This window comes from Bremia lactucae, linkage group LG4 (genome assembly GCF_004359215.1).
Source record: "Bremia lactucae strain SF5 linkage group LG4, whole genome shotgun sequence".
Classification (NCBI taxonomy): Eukaryota; Oomycota; class Peronosporomycetes; order Peronosporales; family Peronosporaceae; genus Bremia; species Bremia lactucae.
This window is the reverse complement of record NC_090613.1, coordinates 4,276,744-4,292,028: the sequence shown is the minus strand read 5'-3', so window position 1 is coordinate 4,292,028 and position 15,285 is coordinate 4,276,744. Positions and strand designations below refer to the sequence as shown.

Genomic DNA, 15,285 nt, shown 5'->3' with positions numbered 1-15,285 from the left:
AAGTATGCATTAGCTAAAGTTAGGTCTATCTCTTCGGAGGTCATCGTATATACGGACCATGCGTCGTTACGCACGGCCGTAAATAGCCCACACCTCTCGCAAAGAATGGCGAGGTGGCTATCCTTATTCGCGGAGTATAACTTCTCCGTGGAATATAAAGCAGGACGACTTAATGTCGTCGGTGATGCGTTATCACGCCGACCCGATTTCGAGCCGACCCGATTTCGAGCCGACTGCGCATTCCAAATGTGAAAGTTATCCCACTATTGCAAACTCATTTCATGTGTTCCGTCAGCAGCCTTATTTAATTACATAAAGAAAGCCTACGCAGAGAATAAGGACCTTCTGCGTTTAATGAATCATCTGATGAATACATCCGATAAATCTTTAAAAGATTTACCAGCTTTATATCGATCGTCATCCGATCGACACACAACAGGCAACGGCTTATTGTATTACACAGCCGTTTACGGCGACACCCCACGCGTCGTCGTCCCAATCACAACAATTTGCGCATGCGCATCATGTATGAGTGTCACAATGGACCGACTTGTGGGCATCGTGGACGTGATACAACTTATCTCACAGTAAGTCGCGACTTTTACTGGCCCCGCCAGTATCAGCTCATGCGCAAGAATATTCGTGCTTGTGAGGTGTGTCAACGGGTGAAGCCTAGCCCTTCATCCAGTGCACCTCTACAACATCTACCACTTTCGGCAGAGTGTTGGCAGTCCGTATCTATCGACTCCGTCGTCGCATTTCCCGAGGACGATCACAAAAATAGTGGAATCCTTGTTTTTGTAGACAGATACAGCAAGATGGTACATCTTGCTGCGGTACCAGAGTCGATTACGGCTCCGGGTTGCGCCCGTGTCTTTTTCGACACGGTTTTCAAACTCCATGGGTTGCCCCGTGTATTGTCTCGGATAGAGATCCAAGATTCACGGCGGAGTTCTGCCAATCCGTGTTCCGATCTCTCGGAACACGGCTGACTATGTCAACATCCCATCACCCAGAAATGGATGGTCAAGCAGAACGCGTAAACCGCGTTCTCGAATAGATTCTTCGAGGTTATGTCCAATCGTATCCGGATTGGAGCAAGTTTAAAGATGGTCGAATTCGCCATCAACAATTCGGTGCGTGCGTCTACAACGCATACAGCGTTCTTTGTGAATGGTTTACGCCATCCACGCATACTCACCCAAAAAAAGGATCCTCTAGTTTTGGTAAGGGGGGGGTTGGACTCGAACAAGCAAAACCATTTCTGGCTCATGCTCATCACGCATCGAAATTACCAACGACGTGAATGATGTCGATGTCGATTGCTTCGAGATCGAAGAAGAGAAAAATCTCATGGCAGTGCGCACAAAGCGCACTGAAAACGACAAAACAAATGCGTCAGCAGAGGAAGTTCTGCCCGTTCGAAAATCAGTAGGGAAGAGCAAATGTTCTTTCATTCAAAACTAATGATCTGGTACTACAAACTACGGCAAACTTACTGAAGCATGTAGTCACTAATGTGGGTAGTAGTAAACTACTACTCAAGTTCATTAGGCCATTCCGTGTACTGTATCGCAAAGGTAATGCGTACACACTAGAATTGCCAAGAAGGATGCAAACGCACCCTACATTTTACGTTGGTCGGCTCCGCCCGTGCAATTAGTATGCGGTTTCTACCGCAGACAGGTCTTACCTCCCCTTTCAAGTATTCCCAAAAAAAATCTTTTGATCACGAATCAGGCTCGCATGTTGAGTCTATAGGCTCTCATGTCGATTCTGAACAGCGAACGAGTTATAGCAGAGTACACTTTCGTATGCGACATTGGATACACCACTCTTGGCGATAAATTATCGTTTGCAAGCACCATAATTGGTGCTGCAATGTACTACTTTACTAAGTATTGGTGCCTTTAATGTACTCCTCTTATATACCGTTGAATGCTTACTATTTGATTGCAAACAAACTTTGAAGAGGCTGGGAGCTGCGATAGCGTCGCTGTAACGGGCTAAAGTTGCCCTAATGTTACACAGTCCCCGTTAAGTACACTTGGTGTACTTAAGGGGATGGTCAATTACTAAATTATAGTAATAAGACCTATCACTCGGGTGTGGTGCATATTTGTGACCAACCCTAGTGTAAGTGATGCACATGGGTGCATTCACATTAGGAGGGATGACGCCTAGCGTCATCCGTAACGCGAGGTATCTAAAGCCCCTTGTCGATTGTAGGACGTCGAACAATTTCATTTGACGCCAATCGCTACAAGATCGCAGGCTCAAGTTCGTTTAGTGCGATATCCCTCAAAAGTGGACGACAGTGCGCCTAGCAACATGCGCATTTGTAACAGTAAGGAAACATGTGGTTAGTCTCCGATGCACATTAAGGTTAAATAGTACGATGATGATTTCATCGTACGAGATTTGGATGACAAATTTGATGTCATCTTTTGATAACTAAGGTTCAGAAAGTACGAGCCATGTATAAATTGGCAGCATCAAGTCGTGCCGATGCCTGTCTCTCGTTTGTCAGATGGCCAAGTGATGATAACGTGTTGGAGCGTCCACAGGCGTGTGGATGTCCTACGAGTGAGTGAAATCGCATTACTTGTCGGTCAGTCGTTGCACTTTTTGCACGACTCGACGGCTGTGCACAAGCACAATCAGCTTTGAAGTTCGAGCACTCGAATAAGTTGCGTGGTACATAACAAGGGTGCTTGCTTGAAAATCAGCATCCAAGAAAACTTGAAATGCCGGCCTATAATAGACAGTGCGAATGTCCTAAATCGACTGGAGGGTTGATTGTAGAAGATCTCGCAGTGGGAGTGCAGCCACAGCGAGAAGCATTTGGGGGATGATACTCCCCAGATAAAACTTGAGGGAGTAACTCCCCAAGAATCTGTGGGTATAAGTCCCAGTAACTGTGGTCAAAGGTTCCTAAGTACCTTTAAAAAAAGTTTGTAATACCTTTGAAAATAATTTCCTAAGAACCTTTGAAATAGGTTCCTAAGTACCTTATAAAGAAGTTCCAAAAAGGAAACTGAGACATTAAACGTCTAAGTAATCAACAAATCAAGTATCGAGTTGATCTGATAGCGCCTCCGATTAACTTTGGAGGGGAGATAATTCAATTGCCAACGCTAGAACCGAAACGGTTCTTGCGTGATCTGCGTAGTGGGAAAGTCAAGCAGATTTGCGTACTTGTCACAGATGACAAGTACATGACCGATATTCGGTCGGCAACACTATTTCCCGAGTTTAAACAGGTTCTCAGCACCTCATCGATGGACGAAAGTGTCCTCGATGAGAAGGTTTGGATTGAACATTTTACGTCCCAGTCAAGAAAGTCTTAAGAGACACACCATTTATATGCGGATTTAATCGAATTCAAGGATGTATTCTTTCAATTCATACCGTGCGAGTTGCCGAAGAATAAAGCCACTCGACAGGAAATCGACCTGATACCAGGTTCAAAATACTGTGTCCTGAAGCAATGGCCATTGCCTCGTGAACAAGTATTAGCGATAGACGAATTCTTTGCCGATCACTTAACAGCGGGCCATGTAAGGAAGTCAACCTCCCCACATAGCTCTCCGACGTTTTGTGCGCGCAAGGCAACAGGAGCATGGCGGAAATTTCAATAAATCGAACGCTGCAACGGTACTGGCTCAAATGCCGATACCAAGAAAAGACGTAACCATAAATGGTATGTCAAAGAGTACTATTATCTTTTCGTCAATGGATCTGATGAAAGGATTTTATCAGATCCTTATGCTTGAACAGGGTATCCCGTTCACAGCTGTAAGCACCCCAAGCGGAAGGCTATGGGAATGCTACAGGGCTTAGTAATGCCCCGGCGAAATTTAACAGATGTGTAACCAATGCGTTGAGATCGTTTTTGGGGGGATTTTGCAATAAGTTATCGAATGATTTATTCGTTCTCGGCAGAGCCATGAACGTAAACTCGGACGTTGAAGCACATCGTAACCACGTCCGATAGGTTCTTACGCTTATGCGGAAGCATAAGTTATATGCAAATCTCAAGAAGTGCATATTCGCTGCAAGCGAAGTATTAGCATCGTGAAAAACACGATGTACGCCCTGATTTGGGAAAGATCAAGGCGATCACCAACTGACCTGTGCCAGCCGATGTAGAGAGACTTCGAAAATGCCTCGGCTTAGCGGCGTATACTCCTGCAGTTATGCCAAGATGACAGTACATTTCTTCGTTGTTAAGAAATATAAAGTGGTCCTCGAATGCTGGTTGTAAGCGTTCCTTTGAAGGTATCGAGCAAAGCTTAATGCATCCGCCAATCCTGGCGATTGCGGATCAAATATATGTTTTGTGATGCCAGCGGTTTTACAATCGGCAGTGCGTTAATGCAATATGACACAGACGGCGCAGAGCGCGTCGTTCGCGTCAGCTTCAACCGGCTGAACGCAATTACCCAGTGTATGACAAGAAACGCCTTGCCATGAAATACGCACTGGCTAAGTTTAGGGTCTATCTCTTGGGAAATAGACCATTCATTGTATATACGAGCCATGCGTCTCCACGCACGGCCGTAAACAGTCCACACCTCTTGCAAAGAATGGCGAGATGGTTGTCTTTTTTTCGCGGAGTATAACATCTCCATGAAATGTAAACCAGGACGACTTATCGTCGTCGCTGATGCCCTTTCGCGCCGGCCCGATTTTGAGCCACCTGCGCAAAACAATAGTGAGCATAAGGCCACTGTCGCAACATCCAACACTTAGCACAAAAACGTTGTTGCAACAATTAGTTTTCCGTCGTCAACATTACTTAAAGACGTTAAAAGAGCTTATCAAGCAGATAAGGCTTTTAAACGTTTGATGGATCACCTTTGAAATCCAGCTCAACAATCCTTAAAAGGATTGTCGAAATTGTATCGATCATCAACGGATCGAAACACAACAAGCAATGGTTTATTGTACAACATAGCCATTGCCAGTGACACCTCGTGTCGTCATCCCCACCCATAAAAGTTTGCCTTTACGCATCATATATGAGTGTCACGATGCCACCATATGTGGGCGTCGTTGACGTGACAAAACTTATCCATGAGAAGGGCGACTTCTACTGGCCACGCCAGTATGAATTCGTCCTCAAGTGCATACATTTGCCGACGGGTAAAGCCCAGCGCTTCGTCACATGGTCCGTTACAACCTCTTCTGTCCCGGCAGAGTGTCCGTATTTATGGACTTCGTCTTCCAATTTCCTGCCCGGATTCACGGCGGAGCTTTGGCAATCTGTGTTCAAATCACTTGGAACGCAGTTACAAATTTTAACTTCTGACCATATTCTATCAGATGGCCAGACAGAACGTGCAAATCGTATCCTCGAAGAGATCCTTGCCGACACCTCCACTCGTTTACGAGTTTCAGCGAGTTCTTGGTAGAGCTTGCCATCTACACTTCAGTGCATGCTTTTACAAGGCATACACCGTTTTTCTTGAACAATTTACGCCATCCACGTATACCCACTTCGTCTGTGAGTGACTCTCAAGGATGCGTATCCATTCTACGTTCTATGTCAGCGTCTCCGCCTCTACCATCAGTACGAGGCTCTTTCCGGTTTCGAATTAAACCAGCATTGTCTAAGATGTCTGCCAAAGGCGGATGGCTCCGAACTTAAGCCTGATGGTCCCGAGATTAGGGAGTATAGTCTCGGGACAGTTTGGTTCTCCTGAGTAAGTCGTTCCGCCACATCCTCCAAGGATGAGATCTTTTGACTAGCTGCAACCAGCTCGTTTGAACGGACTGAAGTGTCCGTATATTTGCCAGTTGATCGACCGCAACTTCAGCACAGTGTTTCAACTTGTCACGCGAAATATTGTCGACCATCACCGCTAACTCCCGATGACGGTATTGGTTGTGGGAAGGAGCACGTGATCCAAGTCACGGTGTTGACTCGGGTTTTAAAAAGGAGGCGAACCCGATTTTTCCTCCTCCTTCACATCGTGAAAAGCGCTTCCTTGTTAAACGCTTCTCAAATCACGATGAGGTAAAGGAGTTTGAGCGAGTTATCTCGTTCGACAGTGAGACCATCAGGCTTTGGCAGACGCCTTAGACCGTTCCGGGACGATTCAGGATCGGAAGAAGCCTCGTACTGATGGTACAGGCGGAGATGCTGACATAGAATGTAGGATGGATACGCATCCTACGAGGCAGCCCGATCGTGTACGCATTGCCTGGGCGGTGCAGTACTCGAACCGGGCCGATATACCTGGGCAGTAATTTGCTACCGCCCACATTCGCCACTACATATTATTGATTGGTTTACCGTAGACAGTAGGAATGGGTCGTTAACAATAAATGAAGGAATGTTTGCTGTTTTATCTTTGTCAGAGTTTCATTGCTGTCGGCTCACCGCATCAGCAATGGAATTTGTACGAAACGGATCACTGCTTCTCTAGCCAGCAGGAATTTTCCTACTGACTCTGTTCTGTTTTTGTCTTCAGTGCGACCGGCTCGCACTGCGAAGATGTCATTCTCCTCACTTTGAAGATATTTTTTTCTCTCACTAATATTATTGCTTTCGATGCTGAGTATTTCAGCATCGCTATTAAAGTCAGCAATTTCTTTACTGAATTTGTGCACTTCGATGTTGATTAAATCAACATTGATAACTTCCGCATTAAATGTTGTGTAAAAACTTGATGAGCATAAGCTAAATTGCTCCTTGCTCGAGCAAGTCTCTCCCCCCTTGATTGAGAGTCACTCACAAACAAGGTGGGTATATGTGGATGACGTAAACCGTTCACGAAAAACGGTGCATGCTTTGTATAAGCATGCATTGAATTGTTGATGGCAAATTCCACCAAGAACTCACTCGAATCGTAAAAAAGTGGACTTATCAGCGAAGTATTTCTTCGAGGATACCATTTGCACGCTCTGCCTGTCCATCTGATATAGGATGGTCAGAAGTTGACATTTAAACTGTGTTCCTAGTGATTTGAGCACAGATTGCCAAAACTTCTCCGTGAATCTTGAGTCTCGATACGAGACCAGTTCCCCGGTTAACCCATGGAGTCGAGATTTCGTGTCCACAACGACACGAATACAGACTTTATCTGTTATCCACTCCGGGACTGCAGCAACATGTACCATATTGCTGAAACGATTAGCGAAAACAAGAATTCCATTATTCTTGTGATCGTCTCCGGGAAATCCGACGACGAAGTTCATAGATACGGAATTTTGAGGCTCTGCCGGAACAGGCAGAGGTTGTAACGAAGCACAAATTGAAACACTAAGCTTCACCCGTTGACAAACTTTGCCAGCACGTAGGTATTTGCGGACGAACTAATACTGGTGGCTAGTAGAAGTCACAACTTATCGTGAGACAGGTCTTCTCACGTCCACGATGACCACTTATTGGTGCATCGTGGCCCTTATACAGGATGCGTAAAGGCAATTTTTTATGGGTGAGGATGACGACACGAGGTGTGTCACCAGCAATGGCTATGTTGTACAATAAACCATTGCTTGTTGTGTTTCGATCCATTGATGATCGATACAATTTCGACAATCCTTTCAACTATTGTTGTGCTGGATTTCAAAGGTGATCCATCAAACGTTTAAAAGCCTTATCTACTTGATAAGCTCTTTTAACGTCTTTAAGTAATGTTGACGACGGAAAACTAATTGTTGCAACAACGTTTTTGTGCTAAGTGTTGGCTGTTGCGACAGTGGCCTTATGCTCACTATTGTTTTGCGCAGGTGGCTCAAAATCGGGCCGGCGCGAAAGGGCATCAGCGACGACGATAAGTCGTCCTGGTTTACATTTCATGGAAATGTTATACTCCGCGAAAAAAAGACAACCATCTCGCCATTCTTTGCAAGAGGTGTGGACTGTTTACGGCCGTGCGTGGAGACGCATGGCTCGTATATACAATGAATGGTCTATTTCCCAAGAGATAGACCCTAAACTTAGCCAGTGCGTATTTCATGGCAAGGCGTTTCTTGTCATACACTGGGTAATTGCGTTCAGCCGGTTGAAGCTGACGCGAACGACGCGCTCTGCGCCGTCTGTGTCATATTGCATTAACGCACTGCCGATTGTAAAACCGCTGGCATCACAAAACATATATTTGATCCGCAATCGCCAGGATTGGCGGATGCATTAAGCTTTGCTCGATACCCTCAAAGGAACGCTTACAACCAGCATTCGAGGACCACTTTATATTTTTTTACAACGAAGAAATGTACTGTCATCTTGGCATAACTGCAGGAGTATACGCCGCTAAGCCGAGGCATTTTCGAAGTCCCTCTACATTGGCTGGCACAGGTCAGTTGGTGATCGCCTTGATCTTTCCCAAATCAGGGCGTACACCGTGTTTTTCACGATGATAATACTTCGCTTGCAGCGAATATGCACTTCTTGAGATTTGCATATAACTTATGCTTCCGCATAAGGTAAGAACCTATCGGACGTGGTTACGATGTGCTTCAACGTCCGAGTTTACGTTCATGGCTCTGCCGAGAACGAATAAATCATTAGATAATTTATTGCAAAATCCCCCCAAAAACGATCTCAACGCATTGGTTACACATCTGTTAAATTTCGCCGGGGCATTACTAAGCCCTGTAGCATTCCCATAGCCTTTGCTTGGGGTGCTTACAGCTGTGAACAGGATACCCTGTTCAAGCATAAGGATCTGATAAAATCCTTTCATCAGATCCATTGACGAAAAGATAATAGTACTCTTTGAGATACCATTTATGGTTACGTCTTTTCTTGGTATCGGCATTTGAGCCAGTACCGTTGCAGCGTTCGATTTATTGAAATTTCCGCCATGCTCCTGTTGCCTTGCGCGCACAAAACGTCGGAGAGCTATGTGGGGAGGTTGACTTCCTTACATGGCCCGCTGTTAAGTGATCGGCAAAGAATTCGTCTATCGCTAATACTTGTTCACGAGGCAATGGCCATTGCTTCAGGACACAGTATTTTGAACCTGGTATCAGGTCGATTTCCTGTCGAGTGGCTTTATTCTTCGGCAACTCGCACGGTATGAATTGAAAGAATACATCCTTGAATTCGATTAAATCCGCATATAAATGGTGTGTCTCTTAAGACTTTCTTGACTGGGACGTAAAATGTTCAATCCAAACCTTCTCATCGAGGACACTTTCGTCCATCGATGAGGTGCTGAGACCTGTTTAAACTCGGGAAATAGTGTTGCCGACCGAATATCGGTCATGTACTTGTCATCTGTGACAAGTACGCAAATCTGCTTGACTTTCCCACTACGCAGATCACGCAAGAACCGTTTCGGTTCTAGCGTTGGCAATTGAATTATCCCCCCTCCAAAGTTAATCGGAGGCGCTATCAGATCAACTCTATACTTGATTCGTTGATTACTTAGACGTATAATGTCTCAACGATTGTCGGAGTTAATATAAGCTTAAATCGACCAATCATTAGAACTAATCTGTTATTGCGTCAATATTACTTAATTCGGTAATATTGGAACCATTAAGTCAAAATTAGTAACAGATAATAACTTGTACTTATTTATTTATGTCATCTCATAGGAAATAATATATATGTAGCGATAACACCGATTCAGTTATCGGCCATAGTCTTTCATGTCCTCGTCTGCCTTTCTCGATTTGGCCTTGTATTCCAGCATATCTGTACAGCGAATCTTACAAAATTCTGCATCATCTTGCAGTTTCCAAATATTGCTTGTTGACCCAATATATGTGCTTAGCATAAAGAAGAATTCGGGATGTGCGTTCTACCAATTCAAAGAAACAAGTCGTTCCCTAAATATAGACCAACGTGCTTGCGGAGTTTGTCAACGCATCAAATATATTATAATTTTGATTTAGGCCGACCAAGCCCATTGTTTGACTCGGTCCACGACTTGAGGTCCACACTTACGGCAGCAGTTCGAGTCAACGCGTATTCTTGGGTAAAAAACATATTTAATTGAACTTAGCTCAATCAGAATTTTTTGTAGACAGGTGTAATACGGGCAGAAAAAGAAAACCTCTGTGCAATTTTTGATAGTCAAATAGACAAGTTGACTACAATAGAAGCGAGACGGTTTACTTTTTCATGAAGAGTCAAGGCTCAAAATTGAGCCCTATCCAACAAAAAAATATCACGCAACGTTCCAGACTAGAATTATGCACGTGGCCTGGCTCCACGTAACGTTCCAAAAATGGAATCATGCGCCGTGGATGTTGGCACGAACAAGTTGATCTGGTTCACGAATGTCACATTGAAATAGTGGCGATGCAACAGGCGACACGAGGTTGTGGCAATCGCTGAGCGGCAGGGCATAGCGAAAAGGAGACGACGGAAATTGTGACGCTCCATGGTGTGATTGCAACGATTAAGATGAGCAAGAGCAAGCAAAAGTAGAATGACACTTGATAACTCAATTTAGTCGCTATTGTTCAAAATTCGCACAAGTTCCATTCAGAAACTGTCAAATTTAAATACAGTTGAATCATGTGTTTTTATCATCTGTAAAAAGACAAGCACGCGACTAATAAAAAATGGTTGCCGGCTTTTCCTCCTTTGCCCGTATTGATACCACCATCACATATAGCCGCTTTTATATTGGTGGACAAGCGCGTGAATTTTGAGCTCGGTGGCAAGTCTCCCAACATCATTCTTGATGATGCCGATATCGATGCTGCCATCAAACAGTCCCAGCTCGGTATTTTCTTAAAGCTGGTCACGTGTACATCTCGGAAAGTCTAGTGTACGTGCAAGAGGAGATTTACGATAAATTTGTACGTCGTTCGGGCGAAGCGGCGTCGGCAATGAAATTCTACCCGTCCGACTTAACATGGCCCTACTGAATCTGGCAAACAAGACGGTGCGCGTCTCATCTGAGGAGGTAAGCGGTAAAGTACCATTGATCCAACTGTTTTACTGATGTCACGGAGGATATGACCATTGCTCGTGACGAAATCGTTGGCCCTGTCATGTCGATCATAAAGTTTGAAACTATTGACGAAATCATTGCGCGTGCCAACAATTCAGAGTTTGGACTTGGAGCCGGGATTGTCACATCTAACCTCGACATAATACCATCAAGATTTTCGATGCGGTGCGTCGGCACCTTGTATGTCAATTGAGGCCAACACGGATTTAAGAACTCGAAAATTGGTCGCGAGCAGGAAGAGCAGGGTCTGCAAAATTATCTTGAAAGCAACAAATTAATTAATAAACGCCCCGATTACTCAATGCCATAGGGTGCTGCTAATATTTGATCTCTTGTAATTTATGTCTCTTGCATAACGACAATTTAAACTTTTTATTTTCCTTGCTGCATTCGGTACGCCTCATTGTCCCTTTGTCACATCTAATATTGAAGTGTCTTTAGAAATGGCAGGAAACGTTGTGTGTCAGGCACAGCGAGCCTATGTTTTTGCCTCTCTCTTCACCCCTTGAGCCTTCCTGCACGCAGTTCAAAGCAAATTTTTATATTGGCACCGGAATTTAAAATCCTACAAAAATGCGCCATTCCCATCTTTGATAAAAAAGCAGAAGGAAAAGTTCTTGATTGATACGTGAGTCGGCTGGAAGAGAAACATCTGAAAGCATTCTGGCTGTCGCTGGATTTCATCACGTGGCGGTGTTAATCAACCTGACCGCAAGAGCCTCTTGAAAGAGATCACATTGCGAATCCTCTATGAGTGGTGTTCCCATAAAAACTCAATTTGGTACCTACAAAACTGGCTTGAAAAGCAGGGAGAGGTACAAAATTCAAGTGCAAGGCCAATGAGAAAACGATTGATGATACCGTGAAAGAAGGATCCGCTGGCGCCCCGCTCACGCAGCATCCGAATGTCGACATGGTCGCGTTTACCGCTGTGCATCAAAGCCATGCGTCAGGACCACGTGGAGAGATGGGCTTGCGCAGTTACCTCGAGAGCAAGCGCTAATCCCTTCAATAACTCACTGCATAAGATATGTAATCACATGAAAGACTTTTTCATTAGAGCAACTACATTTCTACGACTTACGTTCAAGTTTAAAAGGTTACAAAAAAACTTGCTTATTAGAATAGCTTGACGACCTGCTTAGCGTGCACACAACACGTGTCTAAGATAGTATATAATGGCCAATCAACGTAGACAGGAAACATGAATTACACACATCGAAGCAACAAGATTAAAAATAAATGTTGTTTTGCAAGCACGAAGTGGATTAAATATCTTGGCTTGAGACATATACTGTAGACAAGTCGGATCCACACAATGGATAGAGGTCTAAATACTAGCAGCACCTTATGGCATGGAGTCGTCGGGGCGCTTGATAATTACAGTCTTGCTTTCTAGATAGTTTTGCAGACCCTGCTCTCCCTGCTCGCGACCGATTCCCGAATTCTTAAACCCTCCAAATGGAGTGTTGGCTTCGATCACTGTGTAGCAATTGACATACACGGTGCCGACACGCACCCCATTGGAAATCTTGATGGCATTATCGAGGTTAGATGTGACAACCCCGGCACCAAGTCCAAACTCTGAATCATTGGCACGCGCAATGACTTCGTCGATAGTTTTAAACTTAAGAATCGACATGACGGGGCCAAAAATTTCTTCACGAGCGATGGACATATCCTCCGTGACATCGGCAAAAACAGTTGGCTCAATGAAATATCCTTTGGTACCCCACCGCTTCCCTCCACAGATGAGCCTCGCACCGTCTTGTTTGCCAGACTCAATATACTGCAACACTTTATTGAGATGGTATTCGTCAATCTGAGGGCCATGTTCGACCGACAAGTCGGACGGGTCGCCAATTTTCATGGCCGACGCCGCTTCGCCCGAACGACGTACAAATTCATCGTAAATCCCCTCTTGCACGTACACTCGGCTTCCCGAGATGCACACTTGACCAGCGTTTAAGAACAGACCAAGCTGGGACTGTTTGATGGCAGCATCGATATCGGCATCATCCAGAATGATGTTGGGCGACTTGCCACCGAGCTCAAGAATCACGCGCTTGAGCTTCCCCACGTGGGCTGTCTGCATGACTTCGATGCCCGTCTTACTACTACCAGTAAATGCCACCATGTCGACATCCGGATGCTGTGCGAGGTGGGCACCGACAGATCCTCCACTGCCCGTGACCATATTCACCACCCCTTCTGGAAAACCTGCTTCGACAACGAGCTCAGCCACACGCAGAGCCGTTAAAGACGTTTGCATTGCTGGTTTAAGTACGACCGTATTGCCCGTGGCAAGTGCAGGTCCGAGTTTCCACGACATCATGATTAATGGAAAATTCCATGGAATGAGCTGGGCACAGACACCCACAGGTTCTTGCTTGGTATAGCATAAATAGGACCCTGGGACAGGAATGGTGCTACCGTGGATCTTGTCGGCCCATCCAGCGTAGTACCGAATGGTATTGATACACGCCTGGACGTCAATAAAACGTGTCAAAGACCGCGGTTTGCCAGCATCCAATGATTCAAGCTCCGCAAGTTCCTCGCCATTTTCTTCAATCAAGTCAGCGAGGCGGTATAGCAGTCGACCACGCTCCGCGGCGTTGATGGTTCGCCAAGGTCCGTTAAACGCGGCTCGAGCGGCTTTCACAGCAGCATCGACATCGTCAACACTGGCCTCAGCCACGGATGCAATTTTAGCTTCCGTGGCCGGATTGAGTGTGTCAAAGGTTTCACCCGTGGAAGACGGCACGAACTTATTATTAATCAACAAGTTGGTCTGTTTCACCAATGATGCATCGGAAAAGTGACGATGCAACAGGCGACACGACGAGGTTGTAACAATTGCAGAGCGGCGGGGGGCAGCAGAAAGGAGACGACGGAAAGTGTGCCGTTGCATGGTGTAGTTGCAAAGGAAGAGTTGAGCAAGAGCAAGCAAAAAGTAGAATGGCACTTGAGAAAATCAATGCAGTCGCTCGTCCTCGTTTTCGAGCAAGATTCGCACAAGTCTCATACGGAAACGTATCGTCAACTTGGCACTGTATTTAACCATATGTCTTGTGCTGGGATTAGACTGGGAGCTGACTGTAAGCATTGCAATTTGAGCAATAGCCGGCTCTGGCGAATCCTTTATGATAGACCATATGGATTCTTCAGTATACATAACCTCTTTCTGCTAGTGAAACAACGTGGTAGTCATCGCGTCGAGCGTGCCAGCACTCTCGAGTGCCACTCCGAGAGCTGTGTACCACCACCGAGGAAGATTTCGTTGCATCACAGCTCATCTACCTCGCTTGTCTCAAAGCAAGAGTCGGCGTACGACTTGACTCTACACGCGGTTTCTATTGATGACATTTTGTGGTAATGGTAATTTCACGTGTCGATGTCATTTTGATGATTCTTTCGGTCCAAAATAATACACTGTTGATTTAACAAAAGATGTTTTCTTCGTAGCTCTGAGCTGTCTATTCATTAGCTTAAAAATTATTAGTTAAAATAATCATGAATGACTCGTCTCGATAGGTAAAATTTAGTGGGCACGCGCGAAGTAAATTTTAAAGTGCCGTGCGATTGCGAAAATGCCTTGACCGCGTTGACGTCATTCTTTCATACACCAAAAATTGCGCCGAAATTTAAAATTCTATCCGAGTTACACTGTAAAAGCGGCTAGATGAGATTTTGACATCAGTACGGCCAAGAAGGAAAAAAATCGGTTTTCTTTCATTTTTTCGGATAAGTCGCGTGCATATCTTTACATAAAGCACATGGAATTTTTTTACAAAGAAGCCGATGCAGAAAAGTGATGAGACAAGATTTTAATATGGGGTTAAACAAAGCTGAAGTCAATACCCAACCGTGACAGCAACAGAAGCGACATGTCAAAGGTGCTACACTTCTTCAGAAGAGACAAATAATGGTAATTGAACCCTATTCTTGAACTTATGCTGGATCGGCAAGCTTCTTCACGATGAGACACATCTTTGTCGCGCGTCCCACGGCCTGTCTACAATTAATTATGTTTATTTGGCCCATCAAAAAATATGAAGTTAAATGCTGGCATGGCACAACAGCCCCTGCACTTACTATCACGTGCAACTGATTCGTTTGAAGTCGTGAGACCAAGTCAACCGGTGAGCTTATCATCCCAAAACGAATCTTATACTTTGATGGCTTGACAATTGAACGCCGACGTATGAAAACGTCTTTGGTCGCTTTGAATTGACAACACATCCCGTTTTTGTAACGGGGTGTCCCACTACATACATATTACTTCCTGTAAGAGGAATTATAAATCTTATTTTCTTTAAGATGTATAATAAAGTTTATTTTCTATGAGAGGAAATTAACA

The 15,285-nt window shown here is 44.8% G+C and overlaps 2 protein-coding genes across 2 annotated transcripts; one reads left to right on the top strand and one right to left on the bottom strand.

Moving 5' to 3' along the window:
- Positions 1-10,826: 10,826 nt before the first annotated feature.
- CCR75_004137 (uncharacterized protein) lies at positions 10,827-11,118 on the top strand (the record flags this gene model as incomplete). Its single annotated transcript, XM_067962227.1, has 2 exons — positions 10,827-10,877; positions 10,927-11,118. The coding sequence occupies 2 exons, from the start codon at positions 10,827-10,829 to the stop codon at positions 11,116-11,118; spliced, it is 243 nt and encodes an 80-aa protein (XP_067816967.1).
- A 1,155-nt stretch (positions 11,119-12,273) lies between these two features.
- On the bottom strand, positions 12,274-13,836 carry CCR75_004138 (uncharacterized protein; the record flags this gene model as incomplete). The annotated part of the gene is made up of 1 exon (XM_067962228.1): positions 12,274-13,836. The coding sequence occupies one exon, from the start codon at positions 13,834-13,836 to the stop codon at positions 12,274-12,276; it is 1,563 nt and encodes a 520-aa protein (XP_067816751.1).
- Positions 13,837-15,285: the final 1,449 nt, after the last annotated feature.